The sequence below is a fragment of the Nicotiana sylvestris genome, chromosome 7 (genome assembly GCF_000393655.2).
Source record: "Nicotiana sylvestris chromosome 7, ASM39365v2, whole genome shotgun sequence".
Lineage (NCBI taxonomy): Eukaryota > Viridiplantae > Streptophyta > Magnoliopsida > Solanales > Solanaceae > Nicotiana > Nicotiana sylvestris.
Genome location: NC_091063.1, coordinates 61105179 through 61120528, shown reverse-complemented (window position 1 = coordinate 61120528; position 15350 = coordinate 61105179). Strand labels below are relative to the sequence as shown.

The window sequence follows — 15350 nt, the reverse complement described above, 5'->3', positions numbered from 1 at the left end:
TATTTTTTTATCTGATTACCAATTAATGATTATTAAATTTTTTACATGTAATTACCTAGATCTAATTTTGCAAATATTCTTCGCACCACAAGTACTTAAACTCATCATCATAATACAAGAAAATCAAGGTAACATGTTAACCATTCCTAATTTTTTTTGCTTTTAAATACTCTCTACCGTATTGTGGTAGAGTTTTATTTCCTAATAAATAACAAATACTGCTAGTATGTATGAAGTTATACAAATGGCAGATCTAGAAAAGAGCTTCCCTTGTAAAAATACAAAAGCGTCAAGATTAGGTGCCGTTGACATTTCCACAATATCTGTCTGTCTACTTGGCACCACATGGAGATAGGCAGTCGCAAAAAGTAGTTCAGTACATAAAGGATATTAAACTAAACAATAAAACCGATAAATTGGACCCAATAAGGTGAGCGATCGTGTCAATTATTAAAAAGCTGAAAAAGAGAAAAGCCAGAAGAAATTGTAGTCAGTTTGAATCTTAGCCTTCTCTTATTCATTTCTATTCTATCTTTGACTTTACAACAATAACATAGTCGTGTAATTCTAGATGTGAAATTTGAGGAGGATAATATGCACGCATACCTTATCCTACCTTGAGAAAGAAGAGATGTATTTTCTGATAGATCAAGGGCTCAAAAAAAGCATAATCACATCAGATTTTAGAAAACAAATATAGTAGTAAAGAAACAATGGAAAGAGAAGCAAAAGAAATAACATGTCAGAATAAAAATCTAAAAATAAGAATAATACTAGTACTATAGTATGGAAAAGAAATGCGTTCGGCTACTTACTGATATACTACCCAAATTTTCAACCTCTACATCCTTCGTCTTGTGCTCGGTTAGCTAAAGATATGTTATGTCTTGCCATATTCTTGATTTTCTACCGTTGAATAAATTGCATAAAGAGGGAAAAAAGAAGAAGGAAAAAAAACATCCTTTACTTTGTTTTTCCACGTAAACAGATCACCTCATTCATATCAATGAATAAATTTCGTACTTTTGGGCAAGATTTAGGGGAGAAAAAAAGAAATCTCATTAATGTACCAAAATAATCCTACAATAATACAGCATCCACGTTCAAAAAGGACCCACTCTCCTTAACTCAGTCTGCAAAAGTCCATACGCGTCAGTAACACGTATAACTCTGTACAGATTTATCGTTAATACAGTGATCTCTCCCACTCATAGACTAAACACATCTCTCTATATATAAATCCAAATATTGTGTAGATATTTCTAAGTCTGCAAAAATGTTACCCAAAGCTTATCTTCCTGTCGTAATCCTCCTCATCTTCTGTACCGCCACGTACGGCCGCGTTATCAGCGACCAGCCGTCATCGGATCTGGTCTCCGACGGAGTTCACGGCGGTAGTAGTGGTCGTGAACATGGAATTATCTCGCTTTTTGCTGAAACAGAGGAGGCATGTGAACAGAGCTATGGTTTTCTGCCTTGCACTAAAACTGCTCTAGGAAATGTCTTCCTTATCGTTGTGTATGGTTACCTTATGTTTCTGGCTGCTACTTATCTCTCCTCCGGTAGTGAATTGTTGCTCGAGATTTTAGGGCCAGGTCTTATTGGTGGACTCTTCCTTCCTGCGCTTGGTGCTCTTCCTGATGCTATGCTCATTCTCGGTATAGTAATCGTCCTTTCCTCTCCCTATATGTGATTGTGTAATGTGTTTGACCGGGAACGGAAATTCTTATTTATAAGTTAAAACGACTCATACATATTTGTGCGGCTCTAAATTATAATAAATTTAAAAATTTAAAGTTAAATTATTTCTAAATATAAAAATTTGTCATTCTTTTTCTTGGAAAGAATAAAAAGTAAATAAAGAAAGTGGAAGTATGATTTTATATTTCCGGAAAGAATGGCGTAACTATGGAAATTTGGTAGGAATTCAGGCATCATTTCTTATTGTTTTGAAATTAAACTTAACATATCTGACGACTAAAAGAAATATTACACATCATAATAATTAATAATTAAAAGTTAATTAATTGTTTTTTGGATAATTGAAATCATTTTTTAGCCAAGTAATTTGTGACAGAAGGAGTATTAGTATGGGATATTGGAGCGATTGAGAATTGCATTAGAAGGGAACAGAGATCCGACAATTTCGTTTGTCTTGTTTTGTTTTGTTTAATCTTTGTGGATCTAAGTTATGTTCATTGATGATGTACAATGCATAGACACTTTTAGGACTTATAGTTAACTTAAATCGGTGTTCCATTTGACCCTTTTCGTCATGCTTTGGACATCTCACCAGGATCTTAGGTACCCAGCAAACCTTATGTGTAAACGTATTCTTCAAAGAATGAAATCCACTTTTTTACAAACCTAACCCCAATACTAAAAATAAATTAGGCAGGTATGTGAATGTACTTTTTTTTTTTTTTTTGGTTTAACTGAATATTTATTAAATCAAAAACTAAACATCATAACATGAAACATTCATGGTTGTCCCATTGGGATCAACTTTCACTCTATTCTAGCACTTTTCATATGATACTGAATAATTTGTCTTTTGTAAGTGCACTAAGGGTTCTATAGAACTGTATATTCTCTATCATTTTTGATGGTGGTGTGCGGCCAGTTTGCACGTACTATGATTACCTGCTATAGCTATCGGGTAGCTCTTACCGCCAAGATAGGAAGAATCTCGTAGTGCTTTTTTGTTTCCGCTGGGATTTGAACCTATCATATAAACATAAAAGTCTGTAAATAGGCATGGCCAACACGGGACCTACTGTTAATGTAATAAGAACTGAATATTTATCGAACTGGTTGGTATCGCTGATATGGATCATTTGTTATGTTCTTAGCTAAGTTTATATTTTCCGGGAAAAAACCTTGGTTTGTTATTATATCATTAAAAGCACTTGTTGCAAGTCATATTAAGCCTCACAAGTTTCTTATTTTAACCTCATTGTTTCAGTATCGGGGGTATCCGGAACTGCTGCAGCTGCTCAGGGCCAGGTCTCTGTAGGAATAGGCTTGTTAGCTGGGTCAACAGTGATGCTTCTTACTGCGATATGGGGAACCTGTTGCATTGTTGGCAAGTGCGACATACAAAATTCTGTTGCTGTGGACTTGAGAGACACTAAAGGGCTCAGCATGACTGGTTTGTCTCTTAACTTAAGAATATCTACTCGCGAACTTGCTTCTGTTGATCTGCTGCAACAAGTTGATGCATTATATTATAAAAGCCTAGTTGGCTCTTACAAAAGAACTTAAAGAGAAAACGAAGTCTAAAATCCTTTTTACATCATTTACATGCTAACTAATAAACTGCAAAACAACGAAGAGGTGGCTCATGAATCTGTTCTTTTTCTTAGAAGGACTGGAGCCATTCCGTGGTTCATATCTGTACTACTCTTGAAGGGCAAATATTGGGGGGAATTACAGTACGAGTAGCTACTGAGCTGTCATTGGCTTTCAAAATTCTGAATCCATACTTGTTGAAAAAAAATAAGGAAAACAATTCCGAGTAGAAAAGATGATTTTGTTGAGATTTTGAATGTAAATTTTCTAGTTATATGCATAGAGGGACTTTCATGAAACCTTTCCACCCATCTGGATGCCAAATGAGGAAATCCTGCATATTTTGATCACAGAATATGATTAAAAAGGATTTAAGTGTCAAAAACTTTAGGCCTCGTACATGTCTATGGTGACAGCATATTCCTTGTAATTCTCCTTATGATCAGTAACATTTGCATGTTATATTTCATAGGTATAGGAGGCAGTTTTTCATCTATCATAGTGCTTCTGCTCACAGAGTAGGTCTTCTCTCTGTAGGTTCCGGTGTTACTACCGATATCTGGACAAGCTATGCTGCAATGATCATGGCCGTATCTGTTATTCCATTTATTGTTGTGCAGTTGCCACAGCTCTTCCATTCAACTTCAGGAAGACATTTAGCGGTCTTAATAGCACTTATCATATCACTGTCGCTTCTCGTTTCTTATTGCCTTTATCAGGTAATTGTCATATTGTCATTTTTTTCTCTCCATCCAATTTGAATTATTCTTTCTTGCACACTGCTACAATCTACATCATTATCTGCGTAGAATATGCCCAAGAATGAGCACATTTTGCAAAATCTAATCAACTTTAACAGTTCTGAATTGAATAGTTCAATTGGCATGCCAATGACTCAAGTAGCTTCCATCCAACCATAGCCAAAATGGTTGAGCTGGGATCAGAGTACAAAATGGTTTCATCACTCTTCTTAGAAAATAGAGAAGTAAAAGGAAAAAGAAAGCCTAATCGTCCTATATGCCTGGGCACCTGGCTGATAAATAGATAAATCGTGCTGAACTTCTTCTAACTTTTAATGCAGGTCTTTCAGCCTTGGATACAAACACGAAGACTTGCCTATGTAAAACATAAGCATGTCATATCAGGAATTTTGAAACATTTAAAAAAGCATGCATTGGGGAGGCTTTTCACAGATCATGGAACACCAAATATACAAGTCATAGAAAAGTAAGCTTGAAATTCTTTTTGCCCTGTTTATATCACCGTAGAATGTTGGCTGATGTGATGAAGGTTTGTGTGATAGGCTGTTCAACGCAATAGATGAAAATGGTGATGGATATCTTTCCCATTCTGAATTAAGAGCTTTGGTCGTTGGAATCAGTCTTGAGGAGATAAACTTAGACGAAAATGATGCTATAGCAAAGGTACTGAAGGACTTCGATACGTCTTCTGATGATAAACTTGATCTGACAGAATTCATTGCTGGAGTTGAAAAATGGCTTTATGAAGCCAGGAGTTCTAATGGTTCTTCTCGCGAGGCTGGTCCTGATACAATGAAATACCTTGACGATTTTCATGAGGTATGTTCTGAGCTGATGATATTATTTAGATAGTTATAGGTAGGAAGATATGATACAATGTGGATGTTTTTGCAGCAAACAAGGATGGAGCACAGTCTCTTGGGGGATACAAGTGATGAAATTGTTGAGGGTGTCGAAAATCCTCGAAAAGTTGCAATTAAGGCTGCGTTACTCTTGTTGCTGGGTACTATTATCGCTGCTGTTTTTGCTGATCCTCTGGTGGACGCTGTTAATAATTTCTCCAGTGCCACGAGTATTCCAACTTTCTTCATCTCATTCATTGCGCTGCCTCTGGCAACCAACTCCAGCGAGGCAGTATCGGCTATCATCTTTGCTAGCCGGAAAAATAAGAAATCCACGTCCTTAACGTTTTCTGAGGTCCGTTTTTCTGATTTGAGTTCTACGCCTTTAGTAGTTGAACATCATGTTTTTCTATCCAATGCTTTCATTAATTAACCTTAAATATCAAATCCTTAACTGAAGATTGCTAATTCGTAAATCCCTATTTCATAGTTTCAAGTTGTACCAGCACTAGGCTAGATTTGCTGGTAGATAGAAGCTTGCTAACAGATTATGGTCTATTGAAGCAAATGAAGAGACCTCATTCATAAAAGAAGGTATATAATTATAAAATAAAGAGACCAAGAACTTCAACTAGAGATTTTGAAGCTGTCAGCCATTACATGGACAAAATTTCTGACAGGCCTTGGTATAGATTAGTTTTCATGCAATGATCACTCATGTTTTACTTTAAACTTTAATGTTAGGGAAGCCTTGTTTCTTTTGTTCAAAATAAATGTACAGTGGAACATTCCTTGTGGTTCCTTCCCTAATTCAAATATTGCATGATTTTACATTTTGAATTAAACTTGTTCTGTTTTGGCCACTTACCGGGGTGGCTCAAGGGGAGGCTAGTAAAACCTTTGCTTTAGGCTCCCAAAATTTTGAGGCCCCAAAAAGTATAAGTGGTGGAATACATAATAATATTTTCGCTTTAAGACAATATTGAAGTTTGTAGAAATATTTATAGCTTTGACTTAAATTACTCAAATCTTTATTAGCAATAAAGTTTATTACAACAAGATCGAAGGTAATGTATTGGATGACATGACTAACATTTTTTTAACATAATTTAATCATTACCAATATAAATAATAGCATTAGTATGTGAAGTTAAAAACTTTATCTCTAGTAAGTATACGATAAACAATTACGAAACAAAAATGAAAGAACACTAAATATAAGTTATCTTATTAAAATTTAGTTTTAGGCCACTAATGTTGAGCCACCTTTGTTCACTTAACCGGTTTTTGATGGCTGGTGTGGCTGGTACTGTTTTTCATCTCTATTAATAATATCTCTGATGCTATCTTGCAGTTATATGGAGCAGTAACCATGAACAATCTCCTTTGTCTGTCAGTCTTCTTGGCAATTGTTTACATCAGAGGATTGACATGGAACTTCTCATCTGAAGTGCTGGTTATTCTAATAGTTTGCGTTGTTATGGGGGTCTTAGGGAGCATCCGCACCACCTTTCCCCTCTGGACTTGTTCGATAGCGTTTCTGCTTTATCCATTGTCCCTTGTACTTGTGTATGTTCTTGACTACGTATTTGGTTGGTCATAGATTATAGTATGGAACAAAAGATTCATGTGGTTGGTCTTACATCAGAGTTGGATGTGTATATTTTCAGCAGCAGTGCACATCGTTTGTCTTGAATATGTCAAAACTTGTTGATTATAAATCTCAATTGCTCTTGACAGAGCAGAGAAACCTTGTTTTTTACGTGTAATTTGAAATTCCAATTGCTATGTGTATTACTTCTTTGTTTTTCAGTTTTCAGATATGCATATATGCCATTGAATGTTGAGCTGAGTGCTGTTGTATTCTTGGTCTCTCTTGTAATGCATGGCTCTTAATACATCTCAAAAAATGAGTTTAAGAAGAAATTAAGGCGAAGTGTTTGTTTTCTTCTAGAATCCTATATCCTTTTTTGGGCACCAGAGTGTTCAAGTTTTCCAACACAATTGGATTGACAAATCGCAGTATAGTTAGAGACTAAAATAGATGGTAGATAGACTTTCTGCAGATTACAAAGAGATACTCTTTCAGGATTCTTGTAAATGACAAAATTCTGGAAAATAACTGCCTCTGGCTCTCGTCAACAAGGTAAATGTAAAGGCAATTAATGTCTTGAAACTAATCCGAGAAGCTTCCTAAATGTTGTTCTTCTCTTACAAGCAAAAAGTCACTTTTGTTTCACCTTTACTCTTCACTCCAAGAGGCACCACAACTACCCACAAGACACGAAATGAAGAGCTTTTGTTTACCATCTTTCTCTAATAGAACTAGAGTCAAACAACTATTTTTCTTTCTTTGGGGAACATCATGCTAAGGGCATCCTTTTTCATTTTTCAACTAATTTTCTATAAACTATTCCAATTCCCGTGAATGTTAAGACATTCATTACAAGGAAAATTTTCTATCCATGTAAAGAATAAAAGCCACACCTCGAGGACTTAACAAAGCCAGCCACCTCTTCATATGGCAAAAACACCATATGACATGGACTTAACTTCTTCTATAGCTTCAGATTAAGATCAACTTTTCCTCCTACTTCACCTTGACAGTTGCTTTTGGTTATTCCTGCTGGGCCAATTTGCACATTCGCAGATGGGAAGAATCTGAAGACAGGTTGTTGAACTAATCTGTTTAGGCCTGACCTAGTGCTAGGCTCTTCAGCAACTTCCTGTGGAGTTCAAAGAAGTAAATAAAGATGCATATAAGATACAGGAATCATAAAATAAGGTACTGATCCAAGTCCTTTTGTTGCTTACTTGGAAGGGTGTAGTTTCGAATTTAGATAAATCTTGCTGATTTCCTTTACCAACTGCTGTAGGAGGAGCCAATGTGAGAAAATCTCCGTTGAGAACTCTATTTTCTCCGATAACACTTGTTGGTTTTGCCTCAGACAGAGTTCTTGATCTTAAAGGAACTTCTCTGAAAATTGACCAAAAAGACTTCTCAAGAGGTACTCAAAAACTAAAGGTATGCCATCTTCAGGGGAGATATCAAACCTTTTATGAAGAGTTCCTGATTCTGAATGTACTGTACATTCATTACTAAAGGAAGCTGATTCGTGTGATCCAGATACAGGGGTAATATAGCACGGAGGATATTTTTGAAATGCAGGGACTGGTGGGTATTCTGGAGGGAATGGATATGGTCTTTTTATGCCAACCATCTACATTAACAAACAAAATAATAGCTTATCAACCAACAATTTCAAAACTGATCTCTTCTGCACAAACAGACTAGAAAATAGAAATTTCAAGAATACACAGTGGAATATCCTGAAGGGGAGCCTTGGCATAACTGGTAAAGTTGCTGTCATGTAACCAGAAGGTCACGGGTTCGAGCCGTGGAAAAAGTATCTTGCAGAAATGCAGGGTAAGACTGTGTACAGTAGGCAACCTTTTAATCCTTTATTTATTAGCCCTTTGTTATTTCTATCACGCAGGTAGGAAAGACTAGTAAATTTACCTTCACTTCTTCTGGCCAAAGAGGTAGATAGTGACAGCCATTATAACTTTGGTTTGAAGGGGGCTCCATCTGAAAATTTCTTACAGATGATGAGATATTCACCTGCAACATCCACAATAAAACTAATTAGCCTCAGCATACTAAATACAAAGAAAGACATGTTAGCCCAATAATGATTTACAGTACTGTGCTGCTAGAGGCAGATATAGTATTCGAATAATGGTTCAACTAACCTAGCATTTTAGCATAAATACATTTGTGAAAAAATCACTAAAATTCAACAAATATAACGGATTAAGTGGTAGGAACCCAAAAGTCGTAGGAACCCAAAAGTCGAACACATCAACTTTAAATTCTTGATCCGCCTCTGAGCACCGCAAGTAATAAGTAAGCTGAAAGCTGGCTTACCATTGATGAAGAACAAGCAGGCTGCTGATATTGTTGTGATCTAAGCAGCACATTGGGTAAAGACAAAAGTGGGATCTGGGGTTCATGTGACAAATATAGATTAGGCTGAACAACACCACCACCAGCACCACCATATTGATACAACTTCTGATTCTCTTCTTTAGGACTGTACTCACTACTCCACAATTTAGAGCAATCATCATAGCCTGGACCCAAATTCATTTCACCTTCACCTTCACCTATCATACCAGTTGTTCTAGATGGATTTGGTCTAGAGTCACAATTTTTCGACGATAATGGTGTTTGTGTAGGGATTGAAGAAGAGTTGAGTTTAGGCCTAAGAGAGGAATCTTGTGCTGAGGCAATTGAATTTGGTGACAAAACATTAGGTGAATGCAAAGTCTCATCTTTTATATGTTGTTCTTCCAATCTAATTCTCTCAAGTTGAGCAACACCTAGTCCTCTTTGTGGTACCTTTTTTTGCTTCAACTTTTTGCTATTGCTACTGCTTTGTGTATGATCTTCTATACTCATTATATTATTGCCTCAGCCATCAAATTAACGGCAACAAAATTGTATCTTTCTTAAGCGATACAGAATATATATATAAACAGAATCCAACAACATGATCATGATATTCTTAAGATACAGCAAATCTGAAAACAACCCCAAATATAAAAGAAAAAGAGAATTCAAAGTAATCATCAGGTTATGGAAAGAAAATGAAACCCCCCATAATTTAGTAAAGATTGTAACTTTGAATGTGGACAATTTAATAAACCAAATACATGTAGAGGAAATAGCTATAGTATCTGAGACTGTATGAGAGACAAAGATCAGATCACTAAAATATGGAAATAAAGCCACTTGAGAATTAACGGAGGAAAAAAAGAAGAAAGGAGTAAAAGGAAAGTGATTAAGAATCCAAAAATTTAAATGCTGCAAATCTAAATCTAAAGGAACCTAAAAAATGGGTCTCTCTCTCATTTAAACAATCTAATATGTCGCCCAAGTCCTCGCTCCCCTCCTCATTTCTATCTCCTAGACCGACTCTCTAGTACTCTTCTTCCTCCTTGCTGTTTTTTGTTTTTGTTTTTCCACTTCCTTTTCCTTTTCTTCTATCTTCCTTACTTAAGTAATTATTACTATTTGCAAAATGTGGGTCCATTTTATTGCATGCATGCAACTCACTAACCAAAAAATATTAAATTAAAGAAAAAGAAAAAGAGATCTTTATTCAGGACGGATGTTCCAATAAAACTAACTTTTGCTTAAATGTATTAAAAAACTTGTTAAATATACATAAATATTAAGATTTTGAATCTAGTAACTTAAATGATCAGTGACATCCATATTAATGGTGAAGTTAGGAATTTATCCAAGGGTGTTCAAATTTGAAAGAATTAAAAAAAATTCTCTGACAAAAAATATTTAATATATGTTATATATCTCTAAAACCTAATATTTTACATATATACAACGAAACAATATAGCTTTGCCCCTCATCCGAATCCACACAGTTCAAATTTTGAGTCCGCCGCTATTTTCGGTGTGTCGAAGTCATCAATTCCAACCACCTACCAATAAACAATAAAAGGCTCCTCTTTAAGTCTCTTTTTTTGCTTCCTTGAGTTTTTGATTGGATGTTGATAAGTCGTTGAAAGATTTTTTTTTTATTAAGAAAAATACGGTCACATAGAGAAATACTACAGAGCTACGTACGATCTTATGTAAGGTGGTCTTGACTTTTCAACTATTCCGTTATGATGAAATATAGTAGTTTATTATAATTATTCTTGTTTTCATTCTTCTTGAAAATGATTGATGATCCAAAGTGGCTTCGGAAGGTCATCAAGTCCCTTGCGTTCATCGAACTCTCCAACCGAAACGCCAGATAACAGAAAAAGAAAATAAATTAATCCGATGAATATATATATATATATATATATATATATATATATATATATATAGGTTTTGCTAACATTCTACCTGGTTATAGTAAGTTAGCATTATATATATTTTTTGATTTTCCAAAATACGTATTTGTTACCACCAAATTAAATTTAAGGAGTTTTTTGAGATTCACATCAAAATTCCACCATTTCATCTCTAATAACAATTTAAATCCTACATAGAAAAACCACGAATCCCTCCTCCCCATTTCTTTTTTCGGCGACTGCTCATGCTTATTTCTTTCTCAATGGATAAAATTCAGGAAGCAAGAGTATTCATCAAACACTGTCAACAAATTTACAGAAGCACATTATTCCATCGTAATTCTAATTTGTCATCATTTCATGTGGAAGGATAAGCCTAGAGAAGATCTTCTCTGCACAGTTATAATTAATTTGGGTGAAGTTCATAAAAAAAACAATAATGCCTTGCACTTACTAATGAGATCTTTGCATTTTAACCCCACTGAAACTTGACATTGATTCCATTATTTCATTTCAATCTAGTCTATTCTTTGGTCCTGACGTGTCTGGGAAAGAAAAGAAAAGAATGTTGCCGGCAAAGAAAATTGGGAGGGGAAATTCGCTAGAAAAGTGGGAGGAAATGAGGACCCAAATATTAATTTCTTGGTAGTACAAAAGTTCCGTGGAAAGACGATAGAGTCCTCAATTATAAGAAATGATGATGTGTTTGTAAGGGTATTTTGGAGAATCTAAAGATGTATACAAAGGCTAACCTACTACAGTCACTTAGTAGGTTAGCAAAATCTCTCTCTCTCTATATAGTTCATAAACATCTACGTCTTAGACCACCATTAGCTAATTAGGGATTAGATAAATACCTCATTCTTTACTAGCAAGTTTAATTAATTAAATATATAATGTTGATTATAATCTCCCTATTAAAAATTAAAGAAAAGGAAAAGGGACTCTTGTAGCAAGAGTTTCATCTCAGGAAAAATACAGCATACTGACATAATAATTGTTTAACCCAAAATTTAGATCTAGATTTAAACACTTCTCTTTATAATAGAGGGCCACAAGCGAGGCTATGTGGCACTTCTCTTTGTTAAGGAATCACATTTTTCTTTTTTCTCAATTTTTTGCCTTCTTTCTTATTTTCTGATAAATTATTTAAGCAAGCATCTAAGACACTTTCGTTCCTCTTTGGGAAATATCTCCACCCTTTCATATCAGTGCTTTAATAATCAATCCCTCCTATGCCTGTTTCTCCTCACTATTCCATCTTCCCTCTGTGCATTTCTTCTCTTTCCCGTGTAATTTCAGGTAAAGGCCTTATATTTCTCTATATACTCAGACTTTTGGTCTTCTCTATTTTAATTATCTTCAGTATTATACTTATAACCATTTCTTATTTCTCCATTATTTTCATAACTTGGTATACATGATAAGATTCATGATAGAGGGTTTCCCTCTCCATTTTCAACAGAAGTTTTTGTCTTCAACGACTTTAACATTAGTTTTTTTTCATCTTTCGTCGATAGTTCTCTCTGTCTTCACTTTATGATCAACAATTATATCGTCTTCTTTCTAAAGGCGCCATCTGTTGCACATCAGAGTGTCAATTATGCCGTTAATTAATTTTGTAATTTTATTGTCCATGAATAGCGCACATGTGGGATTTTTGGCGAAAATTTATTTTGGGACTTGCATGTGATATTCTTTGCTTAAAATGGAGATCACCAGGCTTTCTCCTCTAATTCATGATCAAATTAAATAACACGTTATACTTGCCAAACTTCAGTCAAGAATTTCTTTGCACTACTTATGAGGGCTTCTAATAAGTAGAAAGGAATTTGTTTCCCTAATTGTGACTTTTTGCGTTCATAGACGTTTTGTTTTTAATGGACTTCTAACAAGTAAAACGAAACGACGGATCGGTTATTTCCTAACCTCAGTAAGTGGGGAGGTGTCTATTCAAAATGAGGAGATTTATATTTTGTTACTATTTAATTATTTAATAAGGTAAACAATTAAAATAGAAAAATATCCAAACACAGGAGTAAAAAGACAAATGTAATTCGTAATTATTGAGAGGTGTCACAATAGTTTTATAATCAAGTACTTCATCCGTTCGCTTTTAGTTATTACCTTTTGACTTTCTACTACCTTTAAAATTTTACATTTTACCCATAATAATGATAGCATTTCAGAAAGTCTTATGAATGTTTCGGATAATGAATAGCTAATAATAAGGGTAAAAAGGGAAAAAAAGAATGTCTTTCTCTTGATTTGCTAAAATAGATAGTAAAAATAAAAATATATTTTTAATATAGTAGAAAAGTAAAAGTGAACTGAGAGAGTAATATTTTTTATCTCACACCTCTAATCTCTTCCTAATAGCCATAACTCTCTTAGCATTTCAAGTGCATATCTTTCAAATGTTTAATGTATAAGTTAATATCACCTTATGGTGTTCTATTGTATACTTATATAAGTTCATTTTTAGTTATTCTCTTAATACTTCTTTGTTGTTGAATTTCCATTACTCATATTCTTCTCCACGTTCATCTACAATTTTACTTTTGACTTCGTTTCCTTCATAACTTTGGTCTATCTCAAGTTTGTAAGATGACTCAAAACATTTTAAATTCTTAATCATTTTATGAGGATAAAAATAGAGGGTCTAGAGAAGATTGGTATTGTTAGAAAGGAGAATATATTTGAGGGAGTTCGGAAGATGAAAAAAATCTATATATAAGTTATAACTGCAAGGAAAGACCAACACTCTTTATCTTCAGATAATAAGAGATTCTTTCTTAAGAATTTATTCTGTTATTATTCTAAACTTAGTGATATATAGAGTGTTAGAGTAAACCGAAAAAATACTATATTTATGATTTAATCTGCTTATAAAATTAGTTTTTGCATGAATATACATGGAATTCATTCTCCTATCTTGACCAATTTACAAAAAATACCGAATATTTTATAGATTCTTTTTCTTGACTGCGCGAACTGCGGGCAACATCACTAGTTTTGTAATAAAATAGGGTTAATCTTAGCTAATATTAATATCCAAAAGATAGATTAATTGATTTTGTGATGACCCAAAAGGTCATCTTTCGTTTTAGAATTCGCTTCCGTATTTTGAGGCCTTGAAAACCTCATTTTATCTCTCCTCGATTTGCGTGCACTGTCCGAGCGTGTATCTGAAAAGCCCTTATGTGGAAAAAATTTAAGAAATGATGATTTTTGGCTTAAAAAGATAATTTTAGTTGACTTCGGTTTAACATTTTGGGTATACGGACCCTGAATCGAATTCCGAGGTCCCTAGCCCGAGAAATAAATTTTTGAAGAAAATTGTTAATTGAAAATATAATGATTTTTAGAAATTGAACCTGATCTCGTTGGTATGGGACCCATATTTTTATTCTGAAGCCCGGTACAAGTTTAATATGGTATTTAAGTCATGTCTGTAAAATTTGGTGAGAAACAAGACTGATTTGACGTGATTCAGACATCCGATTGTGAAAATAAAAATTTCAAGTGTTCTTAAGGATTTCATGAGTTTTGGTGTTAAATTCGTTGTTTAAGATGTTATTTTCGCAATTTGACCGCACGAGCAAGTCTGTATGTTGTTTTTAGACTTGTGTGCATATTTGGTTTGGAGCCCCGAAGGCTCGGGTGAGTTTTGGATAGGCCTCAGAATATTTTGGACTTAAGGAAATTTTCTGGTATGTTGCAGGTCTGCAGACTTCGCATTTGCGGAGTCTGGCTCACAAATGCAAGCATCGCATTTGCGAACACCCTTCGCATTTGCGATCAGGAGGTTGGGCAGGCGACCTTCGCATTTGCGAAGTTCATCGCCGCAATTGCGACTTGAACTGTGGTCGCATTTGCGAACAATTGTTCGCATTTGCGAAGATAGCAGGCCAGGCCAAGCTTCGCATTTGCGAAGTATTGGTCGCATTTGCGAGTAAGGCTGCTTATCGGGCGGATTGGGCAGTTATTTACTCTTAACGGTTTGGCTTAACGGTTATCGGCTTTTAAATGTATTAATCCATTAGCCACCCGATAAGATATCGGGCGTATTGGTATCGATTTTGCTCTTATCGGGCGGTTTATCTGCCTAACATACATATTCACTAAATTGTATTTTTCCTGTTGGACATGAAATATCTGAACTGATTATAGAGCATGAATCGGAAGCAATGCAGAGGTAAGTGGTTCAGCACTTTACGAAGTATGTACGAGAATTCCTTTCACTCTCTTCTTCTGCAACTTCTATATAAAATTCAGCAGACATCATCAAACAACAAAAAGAACACTAAGTTACTCTTTTGCACAGAAAAATGCTTCTACATACAGAGCAAATAAATACTATCGCAAGTGTACTTTATGAGTTGTCCCAATTAGGAGCCCACAAAATTAACTGCCGACCTTTTTTTCTTACTGCTCGTCACATTAAAACCCCTGGTCAATCAAAACACTAACTATTTGCAAAGATAGCACTGACTATACACATTTGCAAGATTACCAGCACCTAACTTCTTGTGCATCCAGTCAATGATATCTTGAGCAATTTCTTCATCTCGGGCTCAAACAGAAGGTC

At 34.9% G+C, this 15350-nt stretch overlaps 2 protein-coding genes across 2 annotated transcripts; one reads left to right on the top strand and one right to left on the bottom strand.

Moving 5' to 3' along the window:
• Window positions 1-1205: 1205 nt before the first annotated feature.
• LOC104218248 (sodium/calcium exchanger NCL-like) lies at window positions 1206-6691 on the top strand. Its single transcript, XM_009768695.2, has 7 exons — window positions 1206-1658; window positions 2966-3151; window positions 3829-4010; window positions 4373-4518; window positions 4595-4871; window positions 4947-5249; window positions 6249-6691. The coding sequence occupies exons 1-7, from the start codon at window positions 1277-1279 to the stop codon at window positions 6495-6497; spliced, it is 1725 nt and encodes a 574-aa protein (XP_009766997.1). The 5' UTR covers window positions 1206-1276; the 3' UTR covers window positions 6498-6691.
• A 268-nt stretch (window positions 6692-6959) lies between these two features.
• LOC104218247 (uncharacterized) lies at window positions 6960-9903 on the bottom strand. The gene is made up of 5 exons (XM_009768694.2): window positions 8823-9903; window positions 8415-8516; window positions 7949-8115; window positions 7709-7871; window positions 6960-7620 (listed from the first exon to the last, which is right to left on the bottom strand). Exons 1-5 carry the CDS (start codon window positions 9354-9356, stop codon window positions 7453-7455), a joined length of 1134 nt encoding a protein of 377 aa, XP_009766996.1. The 5' UTR covers window positions 9357-9903; the 3' UTR covers window positions 6960-7452.
• Between the last annotated feature and the right edge of the window lie 5447 nt (window positions 9904-15350).

Coding starts and splice junctions, on each gene's coding strand:
- LOC104218248 (XM_009768695.2), top strand. CDS start 1,277: ATGTTACCCAAAGCTTATCTTCCTGTCGTAATCCTCCTCATCTTCTGT. Junction 3,152..3,828: donor TAAAGGGCTCAGCATGACTG/GTTTGTCTCTTA, acceptor TTCTCTCTGTAG/GTTCCGGTGTTACTACCGAT. Junction 4,519..4,594: donor AATATACAAGTCATAGAAAA/GTAAGCTTGAAA, acceptor TTTGTGTGATAG/GCTGTTCAACGCAATAGATG.
- LOC104218247 (XM_009768694.2), bottom strand. CDS start 9,356: ATGAGTATAGAAGATCATACACAAAGCAGTAGCAATAGCAAAAAGTTG. Junction 8,116..8,414: donor TTTGGCCAGAAGAAGTGAAG/GTAAATTTACTA, acceptor TTGTTAATGTAG/ATGGTTGGCATAAAAAGACC. Junction 7,621..7,708: donor TCGAAACTACACCCTTCCAA/GTAAGCAACAAA, acceptor TGAACTCCACAG/GAAGTTGCTGAAGAGCCTAG.